This window comes from Patella vulgata, chromosome 3, assembly GCF_932274485.2.
Source record: "Patella vulgata chromosome 3, xgPatVulg1.2, whole genome shotgun sequence".
In the NCBI taxonomy this organism is placed as follows: domain Eukaryota; kingdom Metazoa; phylum Mollusca; class Gastropoda; family Patellidae; genus Patella; species Patella vulgata.
Genome location: NC_065881.2, coordinates 22,362,539 through 22,384,614, shown reverse-complemented (window position 1 = coordinate 22,384,614; position 22,076 = coordinate 22,362,539). Strand labels below are relative to the sequence as shown.

Sequence of the window (22,076 nt, the reverse complement as noted above, 5' to 3'; positions counted from 1 at the left end):
CGTAGATGCTATATCTTATCCCTCAAAGTATTGGAGAGGATTGGCGTAACAGCCGGGTTACAAATTCATGATTACAGATTGATTGACTCCTTTCAGTCAGGGTTAGGTTTAGAGTTAGGGCGTGGTATGCCAAAGACATCAGTATTCATATCCTGAGGGTTAATGCGAAGCCCATCCCCTTTCTGTATAATGAGGACTACGATATAGCAAGTCAGCCAAACGGGCAACTTTAAGGGCAAATATAAAACGAAATTTCTCCTTTCAGGTTATTAAGTCACCTGTACAGTATGTAATATTGTATTCTCCTTTGCAACCATCATTTATTTGACGACCACTAAACGTGAACCTGTCGTAACATTCCGCATTCAAGTCAGGGGTTACTAATTCCACGTTAACAAGGTGGTTGTCTGCTGGTGGTGTCCATGGTTTGTTGTCGTCTACTTTGCAATAGTCTTCTGCATCAATACAATCGCCTATAATCATACTCTTTACGTCACATGCTGAAAAATATAATTTGCATATTATTATAGTTGAAGTTTAATCCGAATTGCAACAACATTCTATTCTGTCTGAAAGCACAGGTTGTGATTGGTCGAATATATATCTATCTACCAATCGCAACCTTACCATGACAGAAAATAGAACAGCTCACACCCCGTATGAATTTCAACCACTCTATCAATGCATTAATATAAATTACATTTCCCGAATTCCTTTGAAATGCACTGATTATCCAGACATCTAGTTGGTTGTCTCTTCAGGGCCAAAAACACACCTTTGCTTAGACATGTTTTTAACTGTTAACGGTGGCAGCACGCGAGGAAATCGGAAGAAAAATAATATTTAATTTTAATTAGATTAAAATAGCTGATATATTGCAATATATATATATATATATTAATGGCTGTCCCTTCACCCATCGCTCTGTCGCCATTTCTTGTTAGCAGGGGGGTTGGATGGCTGAATGGTTAGCGTGCGCGCGCTGTATCATAAAGTATGTCATTGAGTCGACTGGCGGGGTTTCGAATCCCCGGTTGTACGTGACAAGGGGTAGGGTCGCCTGTCCAACCTCGTGGGTTTTCTCCGGGTCCTCCGGTTTCCTCCCACTGCTAAAGACCCCTGAAATTTGATTATCTATCGGTTAAACTGAATGGCCGAATCATATAGATTTGATTTTCAAAGACTTGTGATTACAACTTCTAGGTTTATTTCCGTATATTAGCCCCCCCCCCCCACCACCACCACCAGGGGCTCTAACAGTAAGTGCAGGAAAACCACACTGCACACAAAACAAAGCCGACATTACAACCCCGCGGACTGTGCTGTACAGTTCCCGGCCTGTAATGATACAGACTTCCCTTAAAATGAAAAAAATAGTAATTATCATTTGTGATCTGACCTTTTTATGAGATGTTTAGCTCATAAATGTTTTGACCACTTATCTACTGGTGCGGAGTGGGGATGTTTCGTTACATGGCATGTTTCGTTATCCGTCGATTCTCCCGTATTAGGTTAGTAGTATGTATGTGTTTATATTTAAAATACGTACCCTGCGTTTCACTTTCAGGAAAAACGGAAATAGCTGTAACTATCTGAAAAAAAAAATGTTTCAAAAAGAAATAAAAGAACAACTTTCGCAAGTTCCACACAAAAAAAGGATGAACATGAATTTCATTTATCTATTTTCCTTATTTTGTGCCAAGATAGTGTATTGCAAAATATTCTTTACAAAGGGATAAGAACAATTTATAACAAATTATGAATTTTCTCCCAAAATATTTTAATACATTTACAAAAATTAGGGTTTTTATATGGTCGTCGCAGATACATTTTAGCGGATCAGATGTGTTATTTCTTCTCGGAATATTGTTTAAATTAATATTATGTATCCCAGCCCAGTTCAGCTATCGGTAGCCTTGAGGTACCTTTTCGCAGAAACATAAATGTTCAGTTTCCATATCTTTTGGATAACAAGTCTCCAAATTCCAAGCTATCCCAAAGTGTCTGGATATTCATGACTATAATCATGTGTCGTAATTACCAAGACAACTGTTTAAATCTTAAACGATATCAGGTAACCCCGTTATGCAAAGCTAGAGACGACCTCCGAACAAGCTGAAACTTTCAGATGAACAAAATGAATGGTATTCAGGCCCGTAGCTAGCCCAAAATTGTTGGGGGGGGGGGGGGTGGTGGGGGTGGCAAAGGCTTCTGGGGGCGCCGATAGGGTTTCTGGGGCGCCGATGTACCTACACTTGACGGTCCACGGCGAACGGCACCGTGGACACGCCTCCCTATGGAGAACGGTCTAGGGTGCTCTCCCCCAAGAAAATTTGGGAAAATAGGGTTTGCACCTGAAACTGGCGGAAAATTTCATTTTTGAAGCTGAATTGGCGATATTGGCGTATTACGATTTTTTGATATGAACATTATTAAACTTAACGTACCTATAATAATTTATCAGAAAAACAAAAAGTTCTGAATCGGGTTACAGTGCGACGTGTTTGAATTTTGAAGATTATCATGCCGTTTTGGGCGCCTGATTCATTCGTAGGCGCCAAACCAATCTCACGCGTCATAAATTTTCTTATAAGGCGCCCCACAAATCATGTCATTATGGGCGCCCCTCCGGGATAAGGCACCCCACAGATCAAGCCGTTTTAGGCGCCCCATCAATCAAGCTGTGGTGTTAATCGTGTGAGTCATGGTGAGGAGCCTCATAATGACTCACATAAAGCCAAGTGACATTGGTTGGGCGCGCTGCCAATCTCGTCGTGGGAGCCCAGCCAATGTCACTCGGCTTTATGTGGCGCCCATACTGATATGGACACGATGGTCGTTGGCTTCGTATTACGTCCACTGGAAAGGGCGCTGATTTTTCCCCTCCCCCGCCCCCGCTAGCTACGGGCCTGGTATTGCTTTTCTATATTGTGTATAATCGAATTCAAAACAGTAAATGCAGGTGTCGGTCATATTAAAACAAGTTACTGAATTTGATAAATTTAAATTTACAGTGGCGGGTGCAGGCGCGAAGGGGGGCAAATGTTTCCCCGGGCTCTGATACCTAATGCCCGTCTATATAAGCCCAGCCGGTGATGAAAAGTAGGACGTTAAACCAGATTTTTTTTTATTTTGATATATCCAATAAAATGTAAATGAACTGATTAAAGTTGGTATTGTATAGGTCATAGGTATACGATAAATACTAAGCAGGGAACGTTATTTAATTTATGCATAGTATTATGAAATTATGAAATTTATATGATTTTAAGTCGATTTCAATGTTACTAATTGTTAGCATGTATGTCTTATTTATATTTTAGTTTATTTATTTTATTTGTATATTTTATTTCTGTGTCATATTTGTAAACCCCACGTGAGCATTTAGTCTTGGAAGTGTGCGCTATAAGAATGTGCAATAATAAGAATTGGGGATAAGGTAATAAACATTAGTGCGGGGTTCAAAGTTTACCCATTATGACGTCACAATTAAAACGACCAGATAATGAAACTGGTGACGTTATTTCTATTGTTCTATTACAACTTTACAAGTTTTAGAATTAGTAAGACGTTTTATTTACTATTTCTGTGCTAAAACTGTTATTATTCGAAGATTTTTACATCTTTGCTACAACTATGGATTCAAGGTAAGTGAATAAACTCTTTATTTTTCAAAGTATACTAAACCAATGCATTCTCTGTGTTTTTAGAGACATAAGACAAACCAAAACAAAATAATAGGATTAAAACTTCCTTTTATGTTCTTCAATATTAAAAGCCACTTTATCTTCTTTCCAGTCGTTAGACTAACTGGGAATGAAGTTTTATAACTTTAAGAAGAATCTTGTATTTGTGTTATAATTACAGAATGGATTGGTTCCATGGTTTTAAGAAGAAAGTATTAGAAGGACATCGAGCTATGGTATCTCTAGGAGAAGATAATGAAAATGTTCCATATCCATCTCCTAGACCAATCACTGGTACGTTTTTTACTGAGGGGTTGAGGGCTGATGTGACCTAATGGTTTATTGCCCTGAGGATCTTTATTTTGATTTCAAGCCCACTCCCCCTGCTACTCTCTCTCTTTTTCCGAATTAATTTCTGGCAGTATCAAAGAATATATTAAATAAATTATATGTGAAACTAGGTCACAATAATCTTCTTAGATATAATTTTATTTTAGTTTTACAGTATGGTTTATTTCTAAATTGTAGGACTTCCTGAACCAATTCCAGGGGAACCATTTTTGGAAAAATCGTATTCGGAATCCACATCGGCACCTGAATCAGTTTCTGATGTAGAATCTTTACATGGATCTGAATCAAGTCTCCAATTAGAAAAGAACGGAGAAAATACTCAAACCACACTAGAACCAAAGAGTAAAATAGACCATTGCTCAGGTAAGTTTAAGACAACATAAATCATAAAATTTATAGAAGACTCGTAGATCCCATTCGTTTACCTGATCTGAAAACAAACATTGCTCATAATAGTCTGTGCAACCAAACAGGTCTATATACTTTACAAGTTTTGGTATTTAATATTTCAGGACCATCATTAGGGAGTACAGAAGAAGATTTCATAAGCTACATCGGTGAACTTAAATTAGATATTACTGATTTACAGATGGAAGTTCGAGATCTTAACAAGTAAATATTTTTTTTTTCTTAAAAATATATAAACATAATTTCAAACAGTTGAAATACTGACGTGTCATATAATGGTTGTAATAAGATTTAAGTCAAAACCTTTGATTATACATCATTATTTTAATATACTACTTATTGCTATTTTAGGTACATAAACAATCTACATTCTGATCACGATGATTGCATGAACAGAGTTCTAATTCTACAAGACAGTGTAGAACGATCGGGCGAAGACGCAGATTTTTATTGGAAGCTGTTCGAGAGTTCCAAGTATAAGGGAGGGAATGGTGTTATACAACCAACAAAGAAAGAAAAACAAGTAAGATATCGTTACGGGAAGAGGGTCCAAGAAGATGACCCACTAGTTGTTGATCCTTTACTAAAAGCACTAGTGGACAAACGACTTGAACCAATCACACTATCCAGTCCAGATGAAGATAAACTTAGAATCTTGGAAAAGGATGGCATATGTAAAACAGGAGACAGGAAAGACAGGTGCACAGTAATGGACAAGGCAGGAGAATGCACCAGCGAGAAGAAATTGAACATCATGGACAAAGGTGGGGAATCTAACAATACGAGCAAGGATATAGTGGATAATGACAATGTCGGGTGGCCTGAAATTATGGACATTTTTGAAAAGACTCAACCTGTCAACGACATGGAAAGAATTCGAGCTGAGATTGAGATGACTGATTACCTTTCTGCAAACAAAGAAGAAGAAGCTTCAGCTTTTATCGGAAATTATAAGATTAATAATTATTCATCAACAGTACGATCATTCTCTTATCAAGATAGTCTGGGAAAATATCAAAAACTGCCTGCTATTGGACTGGTTGCTTACATTCCTTCGTCAAATCAACATGCCGAAAACCATTCAAAAATATCTTCTTCAGATAAATCTATGAGCAACCCTGATGCTTCCACCAAATTAATGCCAAAATTCACTAGATCGAACACTGTGAATGTACCAAATTTGTCAATCACAGAAAAGAAGAACAAAACCAGATTGGCTAATAAGCTTGAACCAGAAAGACTAACAACTACTGACAAAATGAGTTCTACCCTGCCCAAGATCAAGCTATCATCCGGAAAAATGAGGTCGACACTGCCAAAGATTAAGCCATCGTCCCAAAACATTAATTCTGCTCTGCCAAAGATTCAGTCTGGAAATTCTAACCTACCAAACATCAAATCCTTCTCTGGAAATAAAAACACTGTTCTACCAAAGATTAAATCATCCTCTGGAAACATTAACTCTGGAAATACTAACTCTACTCTGACAAAGATTAAATCCGTATCAGCTAAAGACGACAGTAAAGAAAATAAAAAGATAATTCAAAAATTAAGAATACCAGTTCTACCAAATCTAATGAAATCAATACCAACAATACCAAAAGTCTATAAACCTACACCACCAACAAATAAACCAACCAAACGCCCATATACTGGTAAATACAGGAAACTACCTCCGATTTTAGATTTAAATGTGGAATTAGAAAAACAAAATACTTTTTAAGATACCTAAACCTATTTTATAACAATCTAAACTTTTCAATAGAAATGGATAATTGAAAATACTGTCAATGGTTAAATCAACTACACAATGATATATCATTCATTACTTGGTTCTATATACCAGCTGAATAATAAAATTAGACGTGTATTTATTCTATAGATTCAGGTAGAAAACTGATATAAAATACTTGTTAAATAATATACATGTAGTACGTCATTAATTAAACTTTAAAGACACGCATTTATTGTATATTCAGGGGGAAACATATAAAATACGTGTTACATACAAGAATTGTAAAAATTAAGTTCTTGGCGTGCTTACTGTGCTGATGCTACCGTACGGCGACCAGAAAATACACTAGGTCGCCGGCAGACGTGAACACAACGCGAAAAAATCTCCACAAAAAATACAAAATTGGAAAAAGCCGCGTCCTCACAGTTTTCCAGGCCAGATCGCAGTACCTTGGCGTTTGCTTTTAACATGCTCAAAATAAACGCCGTGACCCGGCGATCATTGGTGACCATGGGGACCATAGCACGATATCTAGTGTTTCCACGACCCATTTACCACGTTTATGGCGATCTTGATCCCGACCGGGGTATAATATGTGTGTTTTTCTGGTAGAACTATAAATTGTAAATAGTAAGAACTTGTATATAATATGCGTGTTTCTCAGGTAGAATTATACATTGTAAATAGTAAGAACTTTAATATATATATGTGTTTTTTTCTGGTAGAACTATACATTGTTTTTGAAGAACATATGACATTTTAACATAGAGGCATATAAAATAGGTGCAATTTAAATGCTTACATAAATCATGTTTTTACATTTTATGAATAAACTGTACAAGTCAAAAATACCGTCTTTTTGTCAGTTTTTGTATGCGTTTTGTATTATTTAAGTACTAATGTTGGTTTATTTTACATGTAAGAGATAGATGAACTGTAAGGCCATAGTACGTGTGAAATTTTGCAAGAGTTAGCACCGAAAATCCAACCTCACACCACTTTTCTCTGCATTGTGATCCCCTTTATACACCGACCAGCTGCAAAGTCGTCAAGAAAGTTTTATTTGTCATTAATGACCATTGGGGTTATGTAACTGTTTCGGTATGTTGTGTTGCAGAATCCTCTTCATCATTTCTGAATAAGTACTGCCCAAAGAACACGCTTTTCTAAATTTGATTGATATCCATTAATAAGAATGATTAAGAATAATCAGCACACATGATATTATTATCAACCATCAATTTGGTTGGATCGAGTGCCCCAAAAACTTGAAAAGGTAAGTCATACTTCCTTCGATTTTCATGTAATTTTAGTCATATGCTTATCTTGCCTTACAAAACTGATATTCAAATTTTCAGCTCGGTCGGAGTAACGGTTCCTAAGATATGGCCCGTCCAGATTTGGCGATTTGGGATTAAAAAATGGGCGTTTCTGCCACTACTGAAATGCCCGTAGCTCAGCAACCGATTGGTTTAAACCGCTCCGCTCTTGTCTAAAATACCCATTATGGCTCTCGCCGTTAATTGATAATTAATCAATATTTTTTTCGGATATATATTTTTGCTCAACATTATACAAGTTAACAAAATTTAGTAAAATAGGCCGAAAAAAATATGACTACCCGTGTCTTTGCCACAAGCTAAACGTTATAGCAATGGTACGTCCGACCCCCAGAACTGCAATGCGAATAGCTTTACCCTTTACATCTGACACCTGCCCATTGGAATGTTGTCGTTTATAAGGAAAACAAAATATTGTGAAAACAATGTAAAAGTAAAGTTTCATACCATGAGGATTCTTGCCAAACTTTTATCTTTATCCATTCTATAGGTTTATAGCTTAAATGTCCTGCGTTAAAAAAATAAATAAATAATCATTTATCCAAGTACACCTCATACTAGTCAATATTAACACAATTCATTATAGTAAACAAAAAACACCCGAAAGAAACAATTTCAATTTGCAATATTTAGCAAAAAATAAATAAAGTATTGATTTGAAATCGCTGAAATATTTGTTAAGATATGGATCGGTTCGATTTCCACGTGTAATAAAAAAATAAAACCACATCTGAAAAAAGACGGATTACAGATAGAAACAAAACTAAACTAAATAAAAACATTTAAAAAGTTCAGATTTCAATACCTTGACTGTTCGGGTGGCGCCTGAAACTTGATGGTAACTCCAACAAAGTTAGCATGTAGTTATTTAAAATAACAAATCGGGTAAACACTCGTGTCGTACATGTCTCCATGAAACCGATAAGATAATTTTACAAATCAATAGGGTTTCTATTTTCCTAATTGTGTGATATTTAACTTCACATATCGATAACATGTTGCTAATTGAAGCCAATGTCGCCGTTACTTCCATCAGTCCTTCTATACGGAAGACCATTAGGGTCAATCAAATCAAGGTCGGACTACACTGATTTATCGGACAACTAGGCCAACGAAGTACTTTTTTTATAGTACGGGATCGGCACATTCAGGTCATGCTCCCATTAACATTCGTTATTTCATGTCCTCATGATGATTAATCGTAAAAAATAGATAATTGAGACACGATTCGTGTACCAATGGTAAAATGTTCAATTTGTCTTAAATATTGGATATCAAAGACCCACCTTTTCCCGGTAAGACCACAACACCAATGTTGATTTAAATTGTTTTCAATGTCGAAGACTTTGGATGATATTGAGTAAGAGACAGCTACTTTAAACAGTTATTTCCGTTTACTGAATGCATGTTTATATAGTCATATAGCTGACAGAAGCTGTATTTACTGAGCAATTTAAAACAGGTAAGTAATCTGTATAATGCACTGAATTCAGAAAATATAATCAGGGGCGCACAATAAGGGGTATTGGGGCGCTTAGTCCATATAGTCAAAGGGACCGATTGTTTTGCCGAGTTGGCTGGTTTTTTCGGGAAAATGGGCAGGTTTACACATTCAATCAAACCAAAGTGAGGCCTACAAATTAATATTCAGCTGAGTCATTTAACCAACTGTTGCCCGACAAGAGATGGATAGAGAACAAGCTAAAAACAAAAGCGATTTTTCGTACAATCAGGGGCCATAATCCAGGAAGTTATGGTCTGAAATGTACAAATGTCGAAAGAGACTGAGATCTTTGAGATATAAAGATATATTTTAAGTTTCATCAAAGAGGGTCCATAACCTTCGTATTACATACGTACATTCGTACGATTTTGCCCGAGCAGCGGCGTAGGTTATTATAACATCTGAAGACGTTCTTAAATGGCAGACAGCCGATTTGATAAAGTATCAGAATGGAGATGCAAAAGTTTATTTAGTTTATTTGTATAGATGTTAATCGAGACTAGCACACTTGATAATCAAGCACATGATAACGGGGATTTTGGTTTAGAGAGTATATAATATTTCCCGCCATATTTTCTTCCACTTGTTTACTCTCAAAAACGTGGGTAAATATATACAAGTTTTCTTTCAGTGTATTCCTTGTTCTTTAGAATAAGTTAAATTGAAGACGCAAATCCAAGATGCCAGGTGTAGAAGATTGGATGAACTGTCCATTGAACATAATTCAAAATTTGTTTGGTAAGTAAAGAATTATGCAGTCCATAATATCTGAGAAATGATAACATAAACATTCGATCACATTTCACATTGTATTGTGATTCAATTGTTCGTTACTCAGACTCAGTCATTATTGTATTGTAATTATTGGATGATTGATTGATAACAGTAATAACACTTATTTTATTTTATTAATAATATTGGCTAGCCCTTTCATACAGGACAACAAATTAAAATACATCTTATTATTGGTATGGCCATTATCATTATGTTAGAAAATCATATTGTGTTCATGAATTTGCTAAATAAAGAGAATATAAATATAATAAAGAAATCCCTCGAATCAAAATTTAACTCCTTCTACCACATATCCTCTAACTTCAATAACAGCAAATTATGTACATATTTCATCTCAAAACCTACTGTTACCAACTCTCCAGACTATTTATAATTTATATTCGGTTAAAAATAGAGACCATTTAAGCTATGACCACACTTAGACTCTCACTCAGTACCGGTACGCATCACTTAGAAATTTTGCGATTTAAACTCGGATCGAAAACGAGCAACATTTTATGCTATACTGTAGCAAGTATGAAGAAATACGCCAAGCCCATTTATAATTTTATACGCAGATCGGCAAATCCTAAGATTTCCTACAATTTTATTAATCTCTTTACACCACCAAAATTGATTGCCAAGGCAGTGGCTTTATATGTGTTTTTGGCTTTGGATAAGAGAGCTAAATCAAATTTGGTGGCAACTACATATAACACTAACTGAAACCCCTTCCATTCACTTGATTTGATATTTGTTTATTTGGCGCAATGTCTATTTTCTGTCTTGTCCGCAGGTTTATCTTGTAGATTTTTGTTTTGTTTGTAGTGCAGTCCTCCTGCACTTACTATTTGATATACATGTACAGTTGTATGTAGTATACTGTTTGTATGAATGTATTGAGTTGTCTGTGTAATATGTATTATTGAATGTATATGACTATGTCTAAGTGTATATGCTGCTGTCCTTCATGGACGTTTTGATGCAATAAACATCTTATCTTATCTATGGTCTCGTGGTGATACGATACATTATATTACACTTAAGTAGACCTATCATCATCAATATCATGCTATGGCTATATAATTATAGGCTATAGCCTGTAGTACTAATAGCACAATTTGCCCAAATGCCAAAGTCACCATTATTTCAACTATGAATCCATAATGTAATATATCTCAATAATTTATTGTCTCCAACTGTAATGCGTTACCACTGTAATGTTGAAATAATGGTAGATTTGTGGGTAGCAGTTCCACGTCAGTTTTGACTCGGTCTGATGACTTTTCGGACTTACTTCACAGCTTTTCAGACTTCATCATAACGATGATGATAAATGATGAATAATTAATAAAACCTTAGTCTGGTGGTGCAGAAAAGTGGGACAGGTATTTCATTTCATTTCTGATACTAGACCTGTCTCGTCTTGGGTTGTCATCAAAAATATTCTGTCGCCAAACAGCCAGCAATATTGGTGATATTGAGTTAAAAATATTCATTTCTAATTTTTCAGATCAAAACGGACAAAATGTTACACCAACTCAAGTAAAAGAATATTTCTCAAAAAAACTGACTGGAAGAGAATCATTGGCCTGGGTAAGTTAAAGATTTTAATTAATTGCCTTTCCTTTCATTATCTTACAGCAAGTGTATGTATAAAAAAAAAAACATGTAGCATTGTTTAGAAAACTGTTAGGAACTGCATACAAAATGGACTACATAGGCTAATATATATTAATATATTTTACAAAAGAGTGAACATTATTGGTGTTTAGAGCAATCAATTGACATTGTCAATAATCCAACAGAAGAAATCATTTGCTTTTACTCTGTATGTAGCTTTTATCTTGCTTTTATTTTCATCTCTTCAAAATATTTCAGTTATCTCAGGTTCTTCATATATCTACAATGTAATATTTCAGATTCCCTCATTAAATGATATACCTGTCCATAACCTTCGACCTAACACAATCGTTAAATACAGATGTATGATACAAGATATGTTTGATCCAGAACTGTATCTCGGTGTCTACGAAGTAAATGATGTACAGACTGGACAAAAAAGTTTAAAATGTGGAAAATATAAAGATATTGCAGAATGTACAGTAAGTGATGATAAAAAACTATGTCTTTACTGTACATTTTATTTGTAAGCTTGTTTAAATTGATGGGGATTAGAAAAAAAAAACTGGGGGAGGACTTAAGCCAAAACTAAAAATAGCCACTTCTTATTTTGGAGCCCCAACAGATAATAAACATGGCATCATCAGTGAACAAACCAATGGATCGACAGACATTTTTATTGTATTCCCATTTCTGGTGAACAATGTTTTGTTTTAAATATTTAAGTGTAAAAATCTGAACCAAAAGTTATACCTGTTGTATGCTTTCTTTATATTTAGATCTGATTTTAGAAACTTTTTATTTTGAAGCCCCAACAGATAGTAAATATGGAATCATCCGAGAACAAACCAATGGATCGACAGACATTTTATTGTGTTCCAATTCCTGGTGAAGCTGATTGGGTCAAACTTATATCCTTTTTCTTTGAAAATATTCATCAGGACCTTGTGTGTTTTGATATAAAATGGGTTTCACTAATAATGTGATTCGTGCACCAGATAGCGAATCAAATTGGATAATCTGTTCGCAATAGTTTGTTTTCTTATAGTATTGTTGCGATCAGTAGTGGAATTGAAGAATATACTTTATCCTGGTATACAAGTTTAATGATCATATTTGCCTGGCTTAATAATTTGATATAAAATGTTCCAACAAAGTAATGGGGGGGGGGGTGTGGATGGATGAATGGTTAATATAATAACATCTGTCATTGAGTCAACTGACGTAGTTTCGATTTCCCGGTGGTACGTGTCCAAGAATAGGATCATCTGTCCAGTCTCATGGGTTTTCTCCAAGTCCTCCGCCCCCCCCCCCACTGTAAATTATTGAAATAAAATTAAACCATGTGTTAGTCCTGAAATGATCCCATTTCTCTCCCTCTCTCCGACAAAGTAAATAAGCTATAGTGAACTGTATCTATATGCATGTATATTTTATCTAATTATTGCCTTAACCTGATGCACGCTTATGCTAACCAGAATGTATCTGATCATGGTGCATCATCTTCACAGTCCAGGTTGAAACGTCCATTAGAAGATGATCAGGAAAAAAGAGGAGAGAAACACAGCAATAATCAAAATGGGGATGTTAATATGGAAGCTGAATCACTTCAACAAAATAACTGTCCAAATCAAGGTAAGAAGAGGTATATACATGCAGTAATTAAACATTATCTAAAAGTGTCTAACTTGCCCTGGTTAGTGTCTGGGAAGGGTCATTGCAAATGGTGTTATCTCCCTTGGACAAGTAAAATCAAATAATTCTGACTGTCGGACAATTTTATTTAGTAATAATAGTCTATGTGCAACTCCAGTAACTAATTATAGGAATATGTCACGTTTTAAAATAAATATTGTAAGAATTATCTGTTAATTGTGACAAGGAGTTAAATGTCAGTGTGTATTTATGATGTAACAATACTTATTATCTTTTTGATGTTTTAGCAAATGGATCTAATGGTACAGGTGTTAGAAGTGGTACAAATTGTAAACCTGATTTAAATCATCCATTACCCGGAGAAACAGGCCTCACCTGTCTTGTTAAGGTACATGTAAGCTTATGTCTTATAACCTGTGATCGTCCTTTGCATTTTTGGGTCAATATCTCATGTTTCAGGGCTTAATCCATACTAATATATACCCAAATTGATATTTCAACAAAATAAAAATATCAGCTGTAGATATCTCCAGGAATGGATTAAAAAAAGGCCCATCAAAATATTTTGGCTTAGATTACAATTGAAACTGGCTTGTTTTGACCACATTCCATATTGTCAGCAATTGCAGAGGATGATAAATGTTGACAAATTTTCAGTTCATCAGATTTTTGTAAGTTGTGAAACAGCAATTGCTATATGAAACAGCAATTGCTATATGAAACAGCAATTGCTATATGAAACAACACTTACCATATGTTAGTTGCAAAATGACCTAAATATTTGGTTGACAAAACATCAAACCCCAGTCATTCTCTCCCCCTCCTCTCCAACAAAGATCACCACTCTACTAAAGAGTATTCCATATCCCCCGTATGATAATTGTATTATGTAATTTTATTACAAAATATTTCTATGAATGCGTGACCACTGACTGAATTTTAATTTTGCTGTATATTTTGTAGATCTATGATGATGTTGATACGTTTAAAGTGAATGATGTGGTTGAGTTTATTGGTATTCTATCGGTAGATCCAGCTATGGCACAATTCCCAGATTCACAAGAGTAAGTGGAGTGGGTTCTAGCACCTTAACAATTACCAAGAATTCCTGATAAATGATTCTTCCATTTGGAAAAGACCTCCTCTTCCAATTTGAAAAAAGTCGAGACTAGCCTTGTGGATGTTAACCATATGATCTCCGATTTATTTCATGACCATTTCAACAGTCCCCACTTTAGAAAGTTGAGCAACCACAAGATCATTATCTATTTCAAATAACTTATTAAATTTTATTTTTTTCAGAGGTGAAGAATTTGAAACTCCAGAAGAAAGACAAGCTCACTCTCCTCCTCCATCACTTGTACCAAGACTACATGTGGTACTCTATAATAAGTTAAACCATGATAATCCATTATTACCTCCCCTTAAAACAGATTCAGCTTACACTGAAGGTAAATCTGACATAAGATAACTATGTATTATGTAAAATTTAGATAAAAAGCTGGTCATTTTTGCTATAATAATTCAAAAATAGATAAGGAAAATAGAGTGAAATATCATTCAGATTACTCTATCCTGAGTGAGGTTATGGTGTTGGAAGAGTTGACAAGATCTAAGTAGATTGTTCATTATTGTAGCAACAGTACTTCACCATTGAGTCTCATTATTCATTTTATTGTTAAATTTTAAAATCTCGCAGGTATATTGTAATCCATTTGAATCTTGGCCATCTGATGATCTAGAGAGTTGCTTATTGGCTTATCATGTGAATAAATGTCTAAGTAATAGTTTATATAACATTTGAAGGCAAAATAAAGACCAGCAATTGGCAGATTTAGCTCTTACATAATGCATCTTTAAATTTGATAAAACTTGGCTTGTTTACTGTACCATTTTTTGCTAAACGAAATAAGATCTCAGTTTCTCAATATTCTCACAAATTATATCTTCATTAGATTGTACTTACATGTATATTTATTGAGAAACTGAGATATTATTTCTCTTTATATCTCTGATACATATAGAAATGAAATGAAATGGGGTTTAATGTCCTACTGTTCTGCTCCCACTGGGCTAATGAAGACATGAACTATGCCATACAGTGTGCTATGAGGGAAATTTTGCCCAGGCGGCAGCACTATGGCCTACTCTTATATCGAATTCCAACTGCCAAGGGATCTTTTACATGCCTGCCAATGTATATAAAATACCTCGATTTTTTGTCCCATCTGAACGACTAGACAGCTGTCCTTGTCAGGCCCTCCATCCTGCACCACTGACAAGGGGAAACCACGTTGGAAAATGCTGATGAACTTTCTTGGCCAATGTAGGGATCGAACAAGCGACCTCCAGGCTAGCGATACACCGTGGCTCCCAGTGATAGTAATATAGCTAGATATAAGATCTCAGTTGTCCTGCTAATACATAGTTATGTCCATGTATTTTTGATGTTAACAATCTTGAAATCCAAAGATGGTTCTTTTATTTCAGCATTGTCCAGTCTACAGAGTAATATAGTGAATCTAAGAAATGAGTTAATATCAGTATTAGAATATAGTTTATTAGGTGATAATCTAGCAGCTGAATATTTACTATCACATCTTATATCATATGTGTAAGTATTAAACAAAATATCATCTGATTGCTCCCAATCCCAGGAACAGAAGAAATGAAATAAGATGTAGTTTAACATCCTACTTTCCTACACCAACAGAGCTAATAAAGAAGGATAAAGCTATTCAGTGTACAGCCTTTTCTTATTTTGATGATTCCCAACTGGCAAGGGATCTTTAACGTGCATCCAAATGACGACACGCTTTTCCTTGACAGGCCCCCTCTGACAAGGGTTAACAAGCTGAAAAATCCTGAGAAATTTTCTCGACCAACACCAGGATCGAACCTGGACCCAGTGACGGAAAAATAAACACAAGAATATCCAACAAAGCAGGGAATATATCGACCAGAGCTGAAACATATTCTAAATGTCCTTAATCGACCTAAGCTACTTCTATTATTAGGACTGACAGATTTTGTATTTACACACCACTTACAGATTTCTAATTTTGTCTTTTACCTGTCCTTCATTCTTTTTATTTTATGGACTGTTTTAGATATGGTAGAGCTGATGTGATGCCTCTAGGAAAATTATCATTGAATCTGAGTAATTGTCCGAACTCAAGATATTATGGTGGATTAATGCACAGATTAATATCGGCTATTCTTACCAAGGTAATTAATGTTGTTTCTGTCAATTGATTTATAATCCCCCCCACATCTTTCAGCCCAAAGTTTGAACTTGGATTTCAGAAGCAATAACTAATTTGTTCACATCAGCCTCAAGTTATGCCCGTTGGAATAACTGGTTGTTAATTAATCAACCTTTAATTGTATTAATTGCTTAGTATGCATATTAATTTTGATATCCTAGCAGTTTAAGATCTCTTTAGTGGTTGTGTCATCATTAACCAATACTTTCTTCTTAAAGATACAAATTTGTCATGTAATTTGTTCATATCTATATAAACTAAAATTCTACATCGAATTTAGTTCATTAAGTATCTTAAATTTAATTATTTTATTTTCAGTCTCATTTATTACCTATGACAATTGAGAATATGAATACAATGAAATTAATACCAAAGAAAGATATAAAAGCTAATAGATTAGAAAGTGGTATATTACAGTTATCAGATAATACACAGTTACTTATAGACGAAACTCTTCTACAGACTGGTCAACTTAATCCTCAAGGTATGAATCATTCTAAATATATTCTATGGAAGCTGGTAAGTTCCCCTTTACCTTTGTGATAATACACAGTTAGTTATAAGTGAAATTCTTCTACAGACCGTTCAACTTAATCCTCAAGGTATAAAACATTCTAAATAATGTATTCTATTAAAGACGATATATTCCTCCTAGCTTCTACTTGCCTTCGTGGTAATGAAAGTGCAAAAAAGATTAGCCATAAATGGTCCTAATCTCACTATGTTTTTTGAGATCTGTGTGTTAACCATATTTTTGAAAATGGTTGACTCTTGCATTGAAGGAAATGTCAATGCTAAATATATTGCTCTTCATGAACCTGTACATTTTACTGATGGGTTGTAAAGGAAGTATGGTGTGTGTTTCTGTATTAGAACAGGGGTGTTGGGTGGTCAAATGGCTTAGTTGCATTAGATTACAAGGGCTGTCATTGAGTCAAGTGACTTGTATGTGACAAGGTGTAGGGTCACTTGTCCAACCTTGTGGGTTTTCTCCAGGTCTTCCCACATCTAAAAAATTAATGAAATAAAATTGAACCATATGTTAAACCCTATTTCTCTCTACCTCACTGTATTAGAACAAAGCAGTTGCTGTAGCGTTTATGTTTTTATGTTGTAGGTGTAAGGAATGTTACAGCACTGGGTAATCTAATAACATGGCAGAAAGTCGAATATGATTTTAACTTTCACAGTCAACCTTTCTCAACTAATGTTAATGTTCTGATTTTATCTGAAGTAAAATCTCTTTTACCGGTAAGTCTGATCAAATGTGGTGTCACAATTCATTTGTTGTACAATAAATGCAAAAATATTGAAATATGCTAAATACATTGTTATTAATGTTATAACATGAAGGATAAAAGTTCAGATTTAAAGGGCCAATCTCAATTATATTTTGGAGAATAAAACGGCTTAATTTTGTGTGAAAAGCCCTTAAAACTCAACCAACTAACTCAATATATGTGATACGTTTTCAAACAACTAAAACCTGTCAGTCTTCATCTGGAAATGGAGACAATGTCCCAAGCTATAATCTACCGTGTCTGGATAAAACGATTCATTCCGTTTTCAGATACCTTTAAGTTAACAGCCACGGTGGCTGAGTGGGTAAGATGCTGGCTCGCTACCTGGAGATCGCGTGTTCAATCCCTGCAGTGTCCGAGAAAGTTCATCATGATTTTCCGGCGTGGTTTCTCATTGTCAGTGGTGCAGGATGGAGGGCCTGACAAGGACAGCTGTTAGTCATTTGAATGAGATGGAAAACTGAGGTCCTGTGTACACATTGGCGTGCACGTAAAAGATCCCTTGGCAGTTGTAATTCGATATAAGAGTAGGCCATAGTGCCGCTGCCCGTGCAAAATTTCTCTCATAGCACACTGTATGACGCATGTCCGTCTTCATTAGCCCAGTCGGAGCAGAACAGTAGGGCGTTTAATGTCCTACTTTTTGGGGATCTCAGTGAGTAATGTACTGGCACACTAACCAGGAGGTTTGGGCTTCAATACAGGTGTCAGCTGATAAAGTTCCTCGCCAGCAACTTAATCACTCAGCCACAGTGACTCTCCTTGTAAGAAGGAGGGGGGTTGGATGGCTGAATGGTTAGCACGTGCGTGATGTATCATAAAGTCTGTCATTGATTCAACTGGCGTGGTTTTGAATCCCCGGTTGTACGTGACAAGGAGTAGGGTCGCCTGTCCAACTTTGTGGGTTTTCTCCGGGTCCTTCGGTTTCCTCCCACTGCTAAAGACCCCTACGCGCAACCGAATTATGGAAATAAAATTGAACCATATGTTATAGGGGTGATGATTTTCCGTTTCAGAAAATAGCAAATTCCGTTTTAAGTATTTTTAATTCCGTTATTTTCCGTTTCAGAGCTGACCATATTCCGTTTTTTCGAGATAAAATGTTATTTTATGAATAAATGAATAAAACATCTTAAAATGCCTTTTATTACAAAACGGATCATTTTAAACCAATGATAACAAATGTTGAATTGTGAATGACTTGTAATGTTCAATGACTAGTTATTCTTTAAACCTGTTTCCCGAATTAAATAACAGAAAATTACATCTTGTGAGCTCGTTTCATCTTTTTAGCAGACGAAGCCATTTTTCTCAGCTGCTAGGTGTAGTCGCGATTTATCCAGACATCTTCGTAGTTACTACCGTTTCTTCGAGAATAAGGGCTGGATTCACAAGGCTACGGTATATTTCTGATGTCACGTGGTTAATGCGGGGATAAACACAAGTCACGAGCCCGGCAGTAAAATAAGAAGTAAATGAAACGATTTTTACTTTTATGAAGTGACAGAAGTTTTTTTTAAAGACATATATATACATTACAATGTTTAATTCAAGTTAAACTACAGAGTAATTTTATAATGGGATTACATGAAAGACGGGTTTTCGTTTCGATTAAAATTATGATTCCTAAATGATGAAATGAAAGTAGCGAAATACTAAAATAGACAGTAACAAAACCACGCGATATCATTCAATATTTCCGATTTTTATGAATAAAAAGATGAAATACTTGGATAACTGCAAAATTATTTTGAGTTTGTGTTTAGTATCAGCAAATATCGGCTTTTCCGTCTTTTTCCGTGTGAGATTTCAAATTCCGTTTTGAGTGGACAATTCCGCGATTTCCGCGTTTTTTCCGCGATCACGGAAAATCATCAACCCTAATGTTAGTCCCGAAATGACCTGGTTTGTGTTGAGTGGACGTTAAACCCCATTTCTCTCTCTCTCTCTCTCTCTCTTTGTAAGAAGGATTGTTTTAATGGATTCAAATATTGTTCCGTTTCCTACAGAAGTGACTTTGAGAACAAGTGGAGGGGAGTCGAAGTAGTTCTGAATATATATTTTTTTGTTGTAATGTTTTGAAAAATATGAGAGTTCTAACTGTTTTCTATTTATAAACAGAGTGATGTTCAAGTACCATTAAACAAGAAATTAACTACAGATAATATACAGGAACATTTTGAGCAATTAGATAGTCGATTAACTACAGAGTTTCTCAATAAACTAAGAACATACATAACTTTAACACATACTATGGATTATTCAGTTTCTGAGGACCTTCAAAAGGTAAGTTAAAATATTTCAAAGACACTTTCCTTTTAAATTGAAAGTTTCAGTGACATATGGTTCTTAGGTCTTACAGGGGCATTAGTGATTTTCAGATTTTCATGTTCGTTGATAAATGGTGGGGTATTCAAATTTGAAATAATTAATTTGGGTAATCAGGAAAATATGGGTGACTGTTTATTCTATTCAGAATTTATCAGGAATATACATGTATTTCAGATCATTCAGGATGATTTTGTTGATTCAAGGAAAGACAATCCAAAAGCTATGACTATTGATGATTTTCATGCTCTGTTGAATCTGTTAAGGTATTTAATTTATATATTTCTGATATACAAAATGTATACTTGTCTGTCTGTCTGTTCGGGGTTGGCGGTTCCAATAGGGCTGTCCCGAGGCTGAAATTTGGTGAATAGGGGTAGCTCGAATCAGGGAGTAACATAGGCCTAGTGACAATGAACTACCACTTTCGGTTTCAGAATTATGCTACTTCTGGTTCATTACTACATTTGGTTCTTACTCTCGCAATCATATCTTATTACGACCTTTGGTTCCACGTAGTGGGATGCCTCGACCATGACAATAAAAGACGAGTTCATGCCATTCTTTTCATTCCAAAGTAAAAAATTTCTGAGAGTCTATTTACAGGGTGTTCGGATAGATCAGAAATTCTCATAAGCCTGAAAATAGACAACACTTACAAATTTTGTCGTCACCCCTGTCTGCCTGGCGTCCACAGTTGCTTGTGGACACTCCACAGGCTAAAGTTAATATCCGATCGACTTTAATGTCATGCATCGAAGAATCCTATTGATTTCCGATAATTACTGTCATACTTATGGCCCTTGATCGGTCTAAAAAATCTTGTGGACGCTTTAGAGGCTAAAGTTAATATCCAGTTGACTTCATACGATACGAAGAAGCCTTTCAATTTTCAACGATTTCCTATGATTATGGCAATTGATATTAAATGTTTTGTATGCTAAATGTTAGAATAGGACAGAACTAGAAGCCAAATGGGTTGTTACTCGCAGTGTGTTGTAAATGTTTTCATTTCGGACAAAAGAAAAAAAAAAATGCAACAACCCTTGTTGACTCCCCAGACGACTTAGCTACTGTGGTCATATGTTTCATTGCCTGACAACCAACTTTTATAAATGTAATTAAATTTATTTTCAGGCTTCAGACACTCAGTCATTGCCAACCCAATCCAACTCCAGAAATGTGGAACAAAGTGAAAACCATGGAACGTGAAAGAAGAGAAAGATTAACCCAAGCTGCTCCTACAAGTTAATCATTAAAAATAAAATGTACATTATTTTTTAAGCACTACCAGAAAGGATTATAAATTAGATGCTAGTTTGTAAATCTTTTGAGTATGTAAATAATGACTGTATATAATACTGTTACACTGGACTGTTAAGTGCTTCAGATTAACAACTACAGTTGGTGATAGAATCAATCAAATAACACAGAATCTTGTGACTTTATAATAGATGATGGCCCACACATTTAAACTGTGGTAATTAGTAAAGACATTCTCATATTCATCACCCCAATTTACTATTCATGAACAAATGATAAATTAGTGGTAAGTCCAAAACCAGACTTCTTGTGGGGACCAGGACCATGGTTACCTCTTCTGCTTATATGATTACGACTCGATGCACCTATTCAAACAGCTTAATTAATGCTTGTTTGAAAGATTGTAATATCACACAGAGTAAAAATGTCAGAGGAGATATTGACCATTTCAATTTGTAATATCACACATAGTAAAAATGGCAGAGATATTGACTATTTTGACTTGTCTATTAGACCAATCAAATCCATTGACCAGTTCATGGGTGAGCGATTGTGTTCCTCGAAAGAAAATTTCCAGGATTGAATTAGATTCCGTAAAGAAAATATTCTACAAACAAAATTGTTGTAAATACTTCAGTTATAAAATAATTGTCAAAATCCTGAAATCAAATTTAATACCATTCTGGAATATGTTCATACCATTCTGGAATATGTTTATTACTACCTTAAGCAAAATTTCAACTGAAAATAATAACTGTACATTAATATTTTTGTATATAAATTGTTAAGATTATATTTTCTGTATAAAATTCACATTTTGTACAATGGATTTTGTTTCATA

General features: G+C 35.1%; 1 protein-coding gene and 1 long non-coding RNA gene across 3 annotated transcripts; one reads left to right on the top strand and one right to left on the bottom strand.

Annotated features, from left to right (window-relative positions):
- Positions 1-309: 309 nt before the first annotated feature.
- LOC126816652 (uncharacterized) lies at positions 310-8,024 on the bottom strand. Its single transcript, XR_007678487.2, has 3 exons — positions 7,968-8,024; positions 1,550-1,592; positions 310-500 (listed from the first exon to the last, which is right to left on the bottom strand). It is a non-coding gene; the product is annotated as an uncharacterized LOC126816652 (long non-coding RNA).
- Positions 8,025-9,297: 1,273 nt separating this feature from the next.
- On the top strand, positions 9,298-21,768 carry LOC126816647 (mini-chromosome maintenance complex-binding protein). 2 transcript variants are annotated; one of them, XM_050543350.2, is made up of 16 exons: positions 9,298-9,412; positions 9,675-9,762; positions 11,312-11,394; positions 11,721-11,903; positions 12,231-12,332; positions 12,885-13,056; positions 13,365-13,465; positions 14,041-14,141; positions 14,380-14,528; positions 15,568-15,691; positions 16,188-16,305; positions 16,662-16,827; positions 17,461-17,594; positions 19,766-19,930; positions 20,150-20,238; positions 21,110-21,768. In XM_050543350.2, exons 2-16 carry the CDS (start codon positions 9,705-9,707, stop codon positions 21,222-21,224), a joined length of 1,860 nt encoding a protein of 619 aa, XP_050399307.1. In that variant the 5' UTR covers positions 9,298-9,412; positions 9,675-9,704; the 3' UTR covers positions 21,225-21,768. The 2 variants fall into 2 exon arrangements, with proteins under 2 accessions (XP_050399307.1, XP_055955972.1); XM_056099997.1 differs by lacking the exon at positions 9,298-9,412 and having other exon boundaries at positions 9,586-9,762.
- The last annotated feature ends 308 nt before the right edge of the window (positions 21,769-22,076 follow it).

Coding starts and splice junctions, on each gene's coding strand:
- LOC126816647 (XM_050543350.2), top strand. CDS start 9,705: ATGCCAGGTGTAGAAGATTGGATGAACTGTCCATTGAACATAATTCAA. Junction 13,057..13,364: donor AAATAACTGTCCAAATCAAG/GTAAGAAGAGGT, acceptor TTGATGTTTTAG/CAAATGGATCTAATGGTACA. Junction 15,692..16,187: donor TCACATCTTATATCATATGT/GTAAGTATTAAA, acceptor GGACTGTTTTAG/ATATGGTAGAGCTGATGTGA.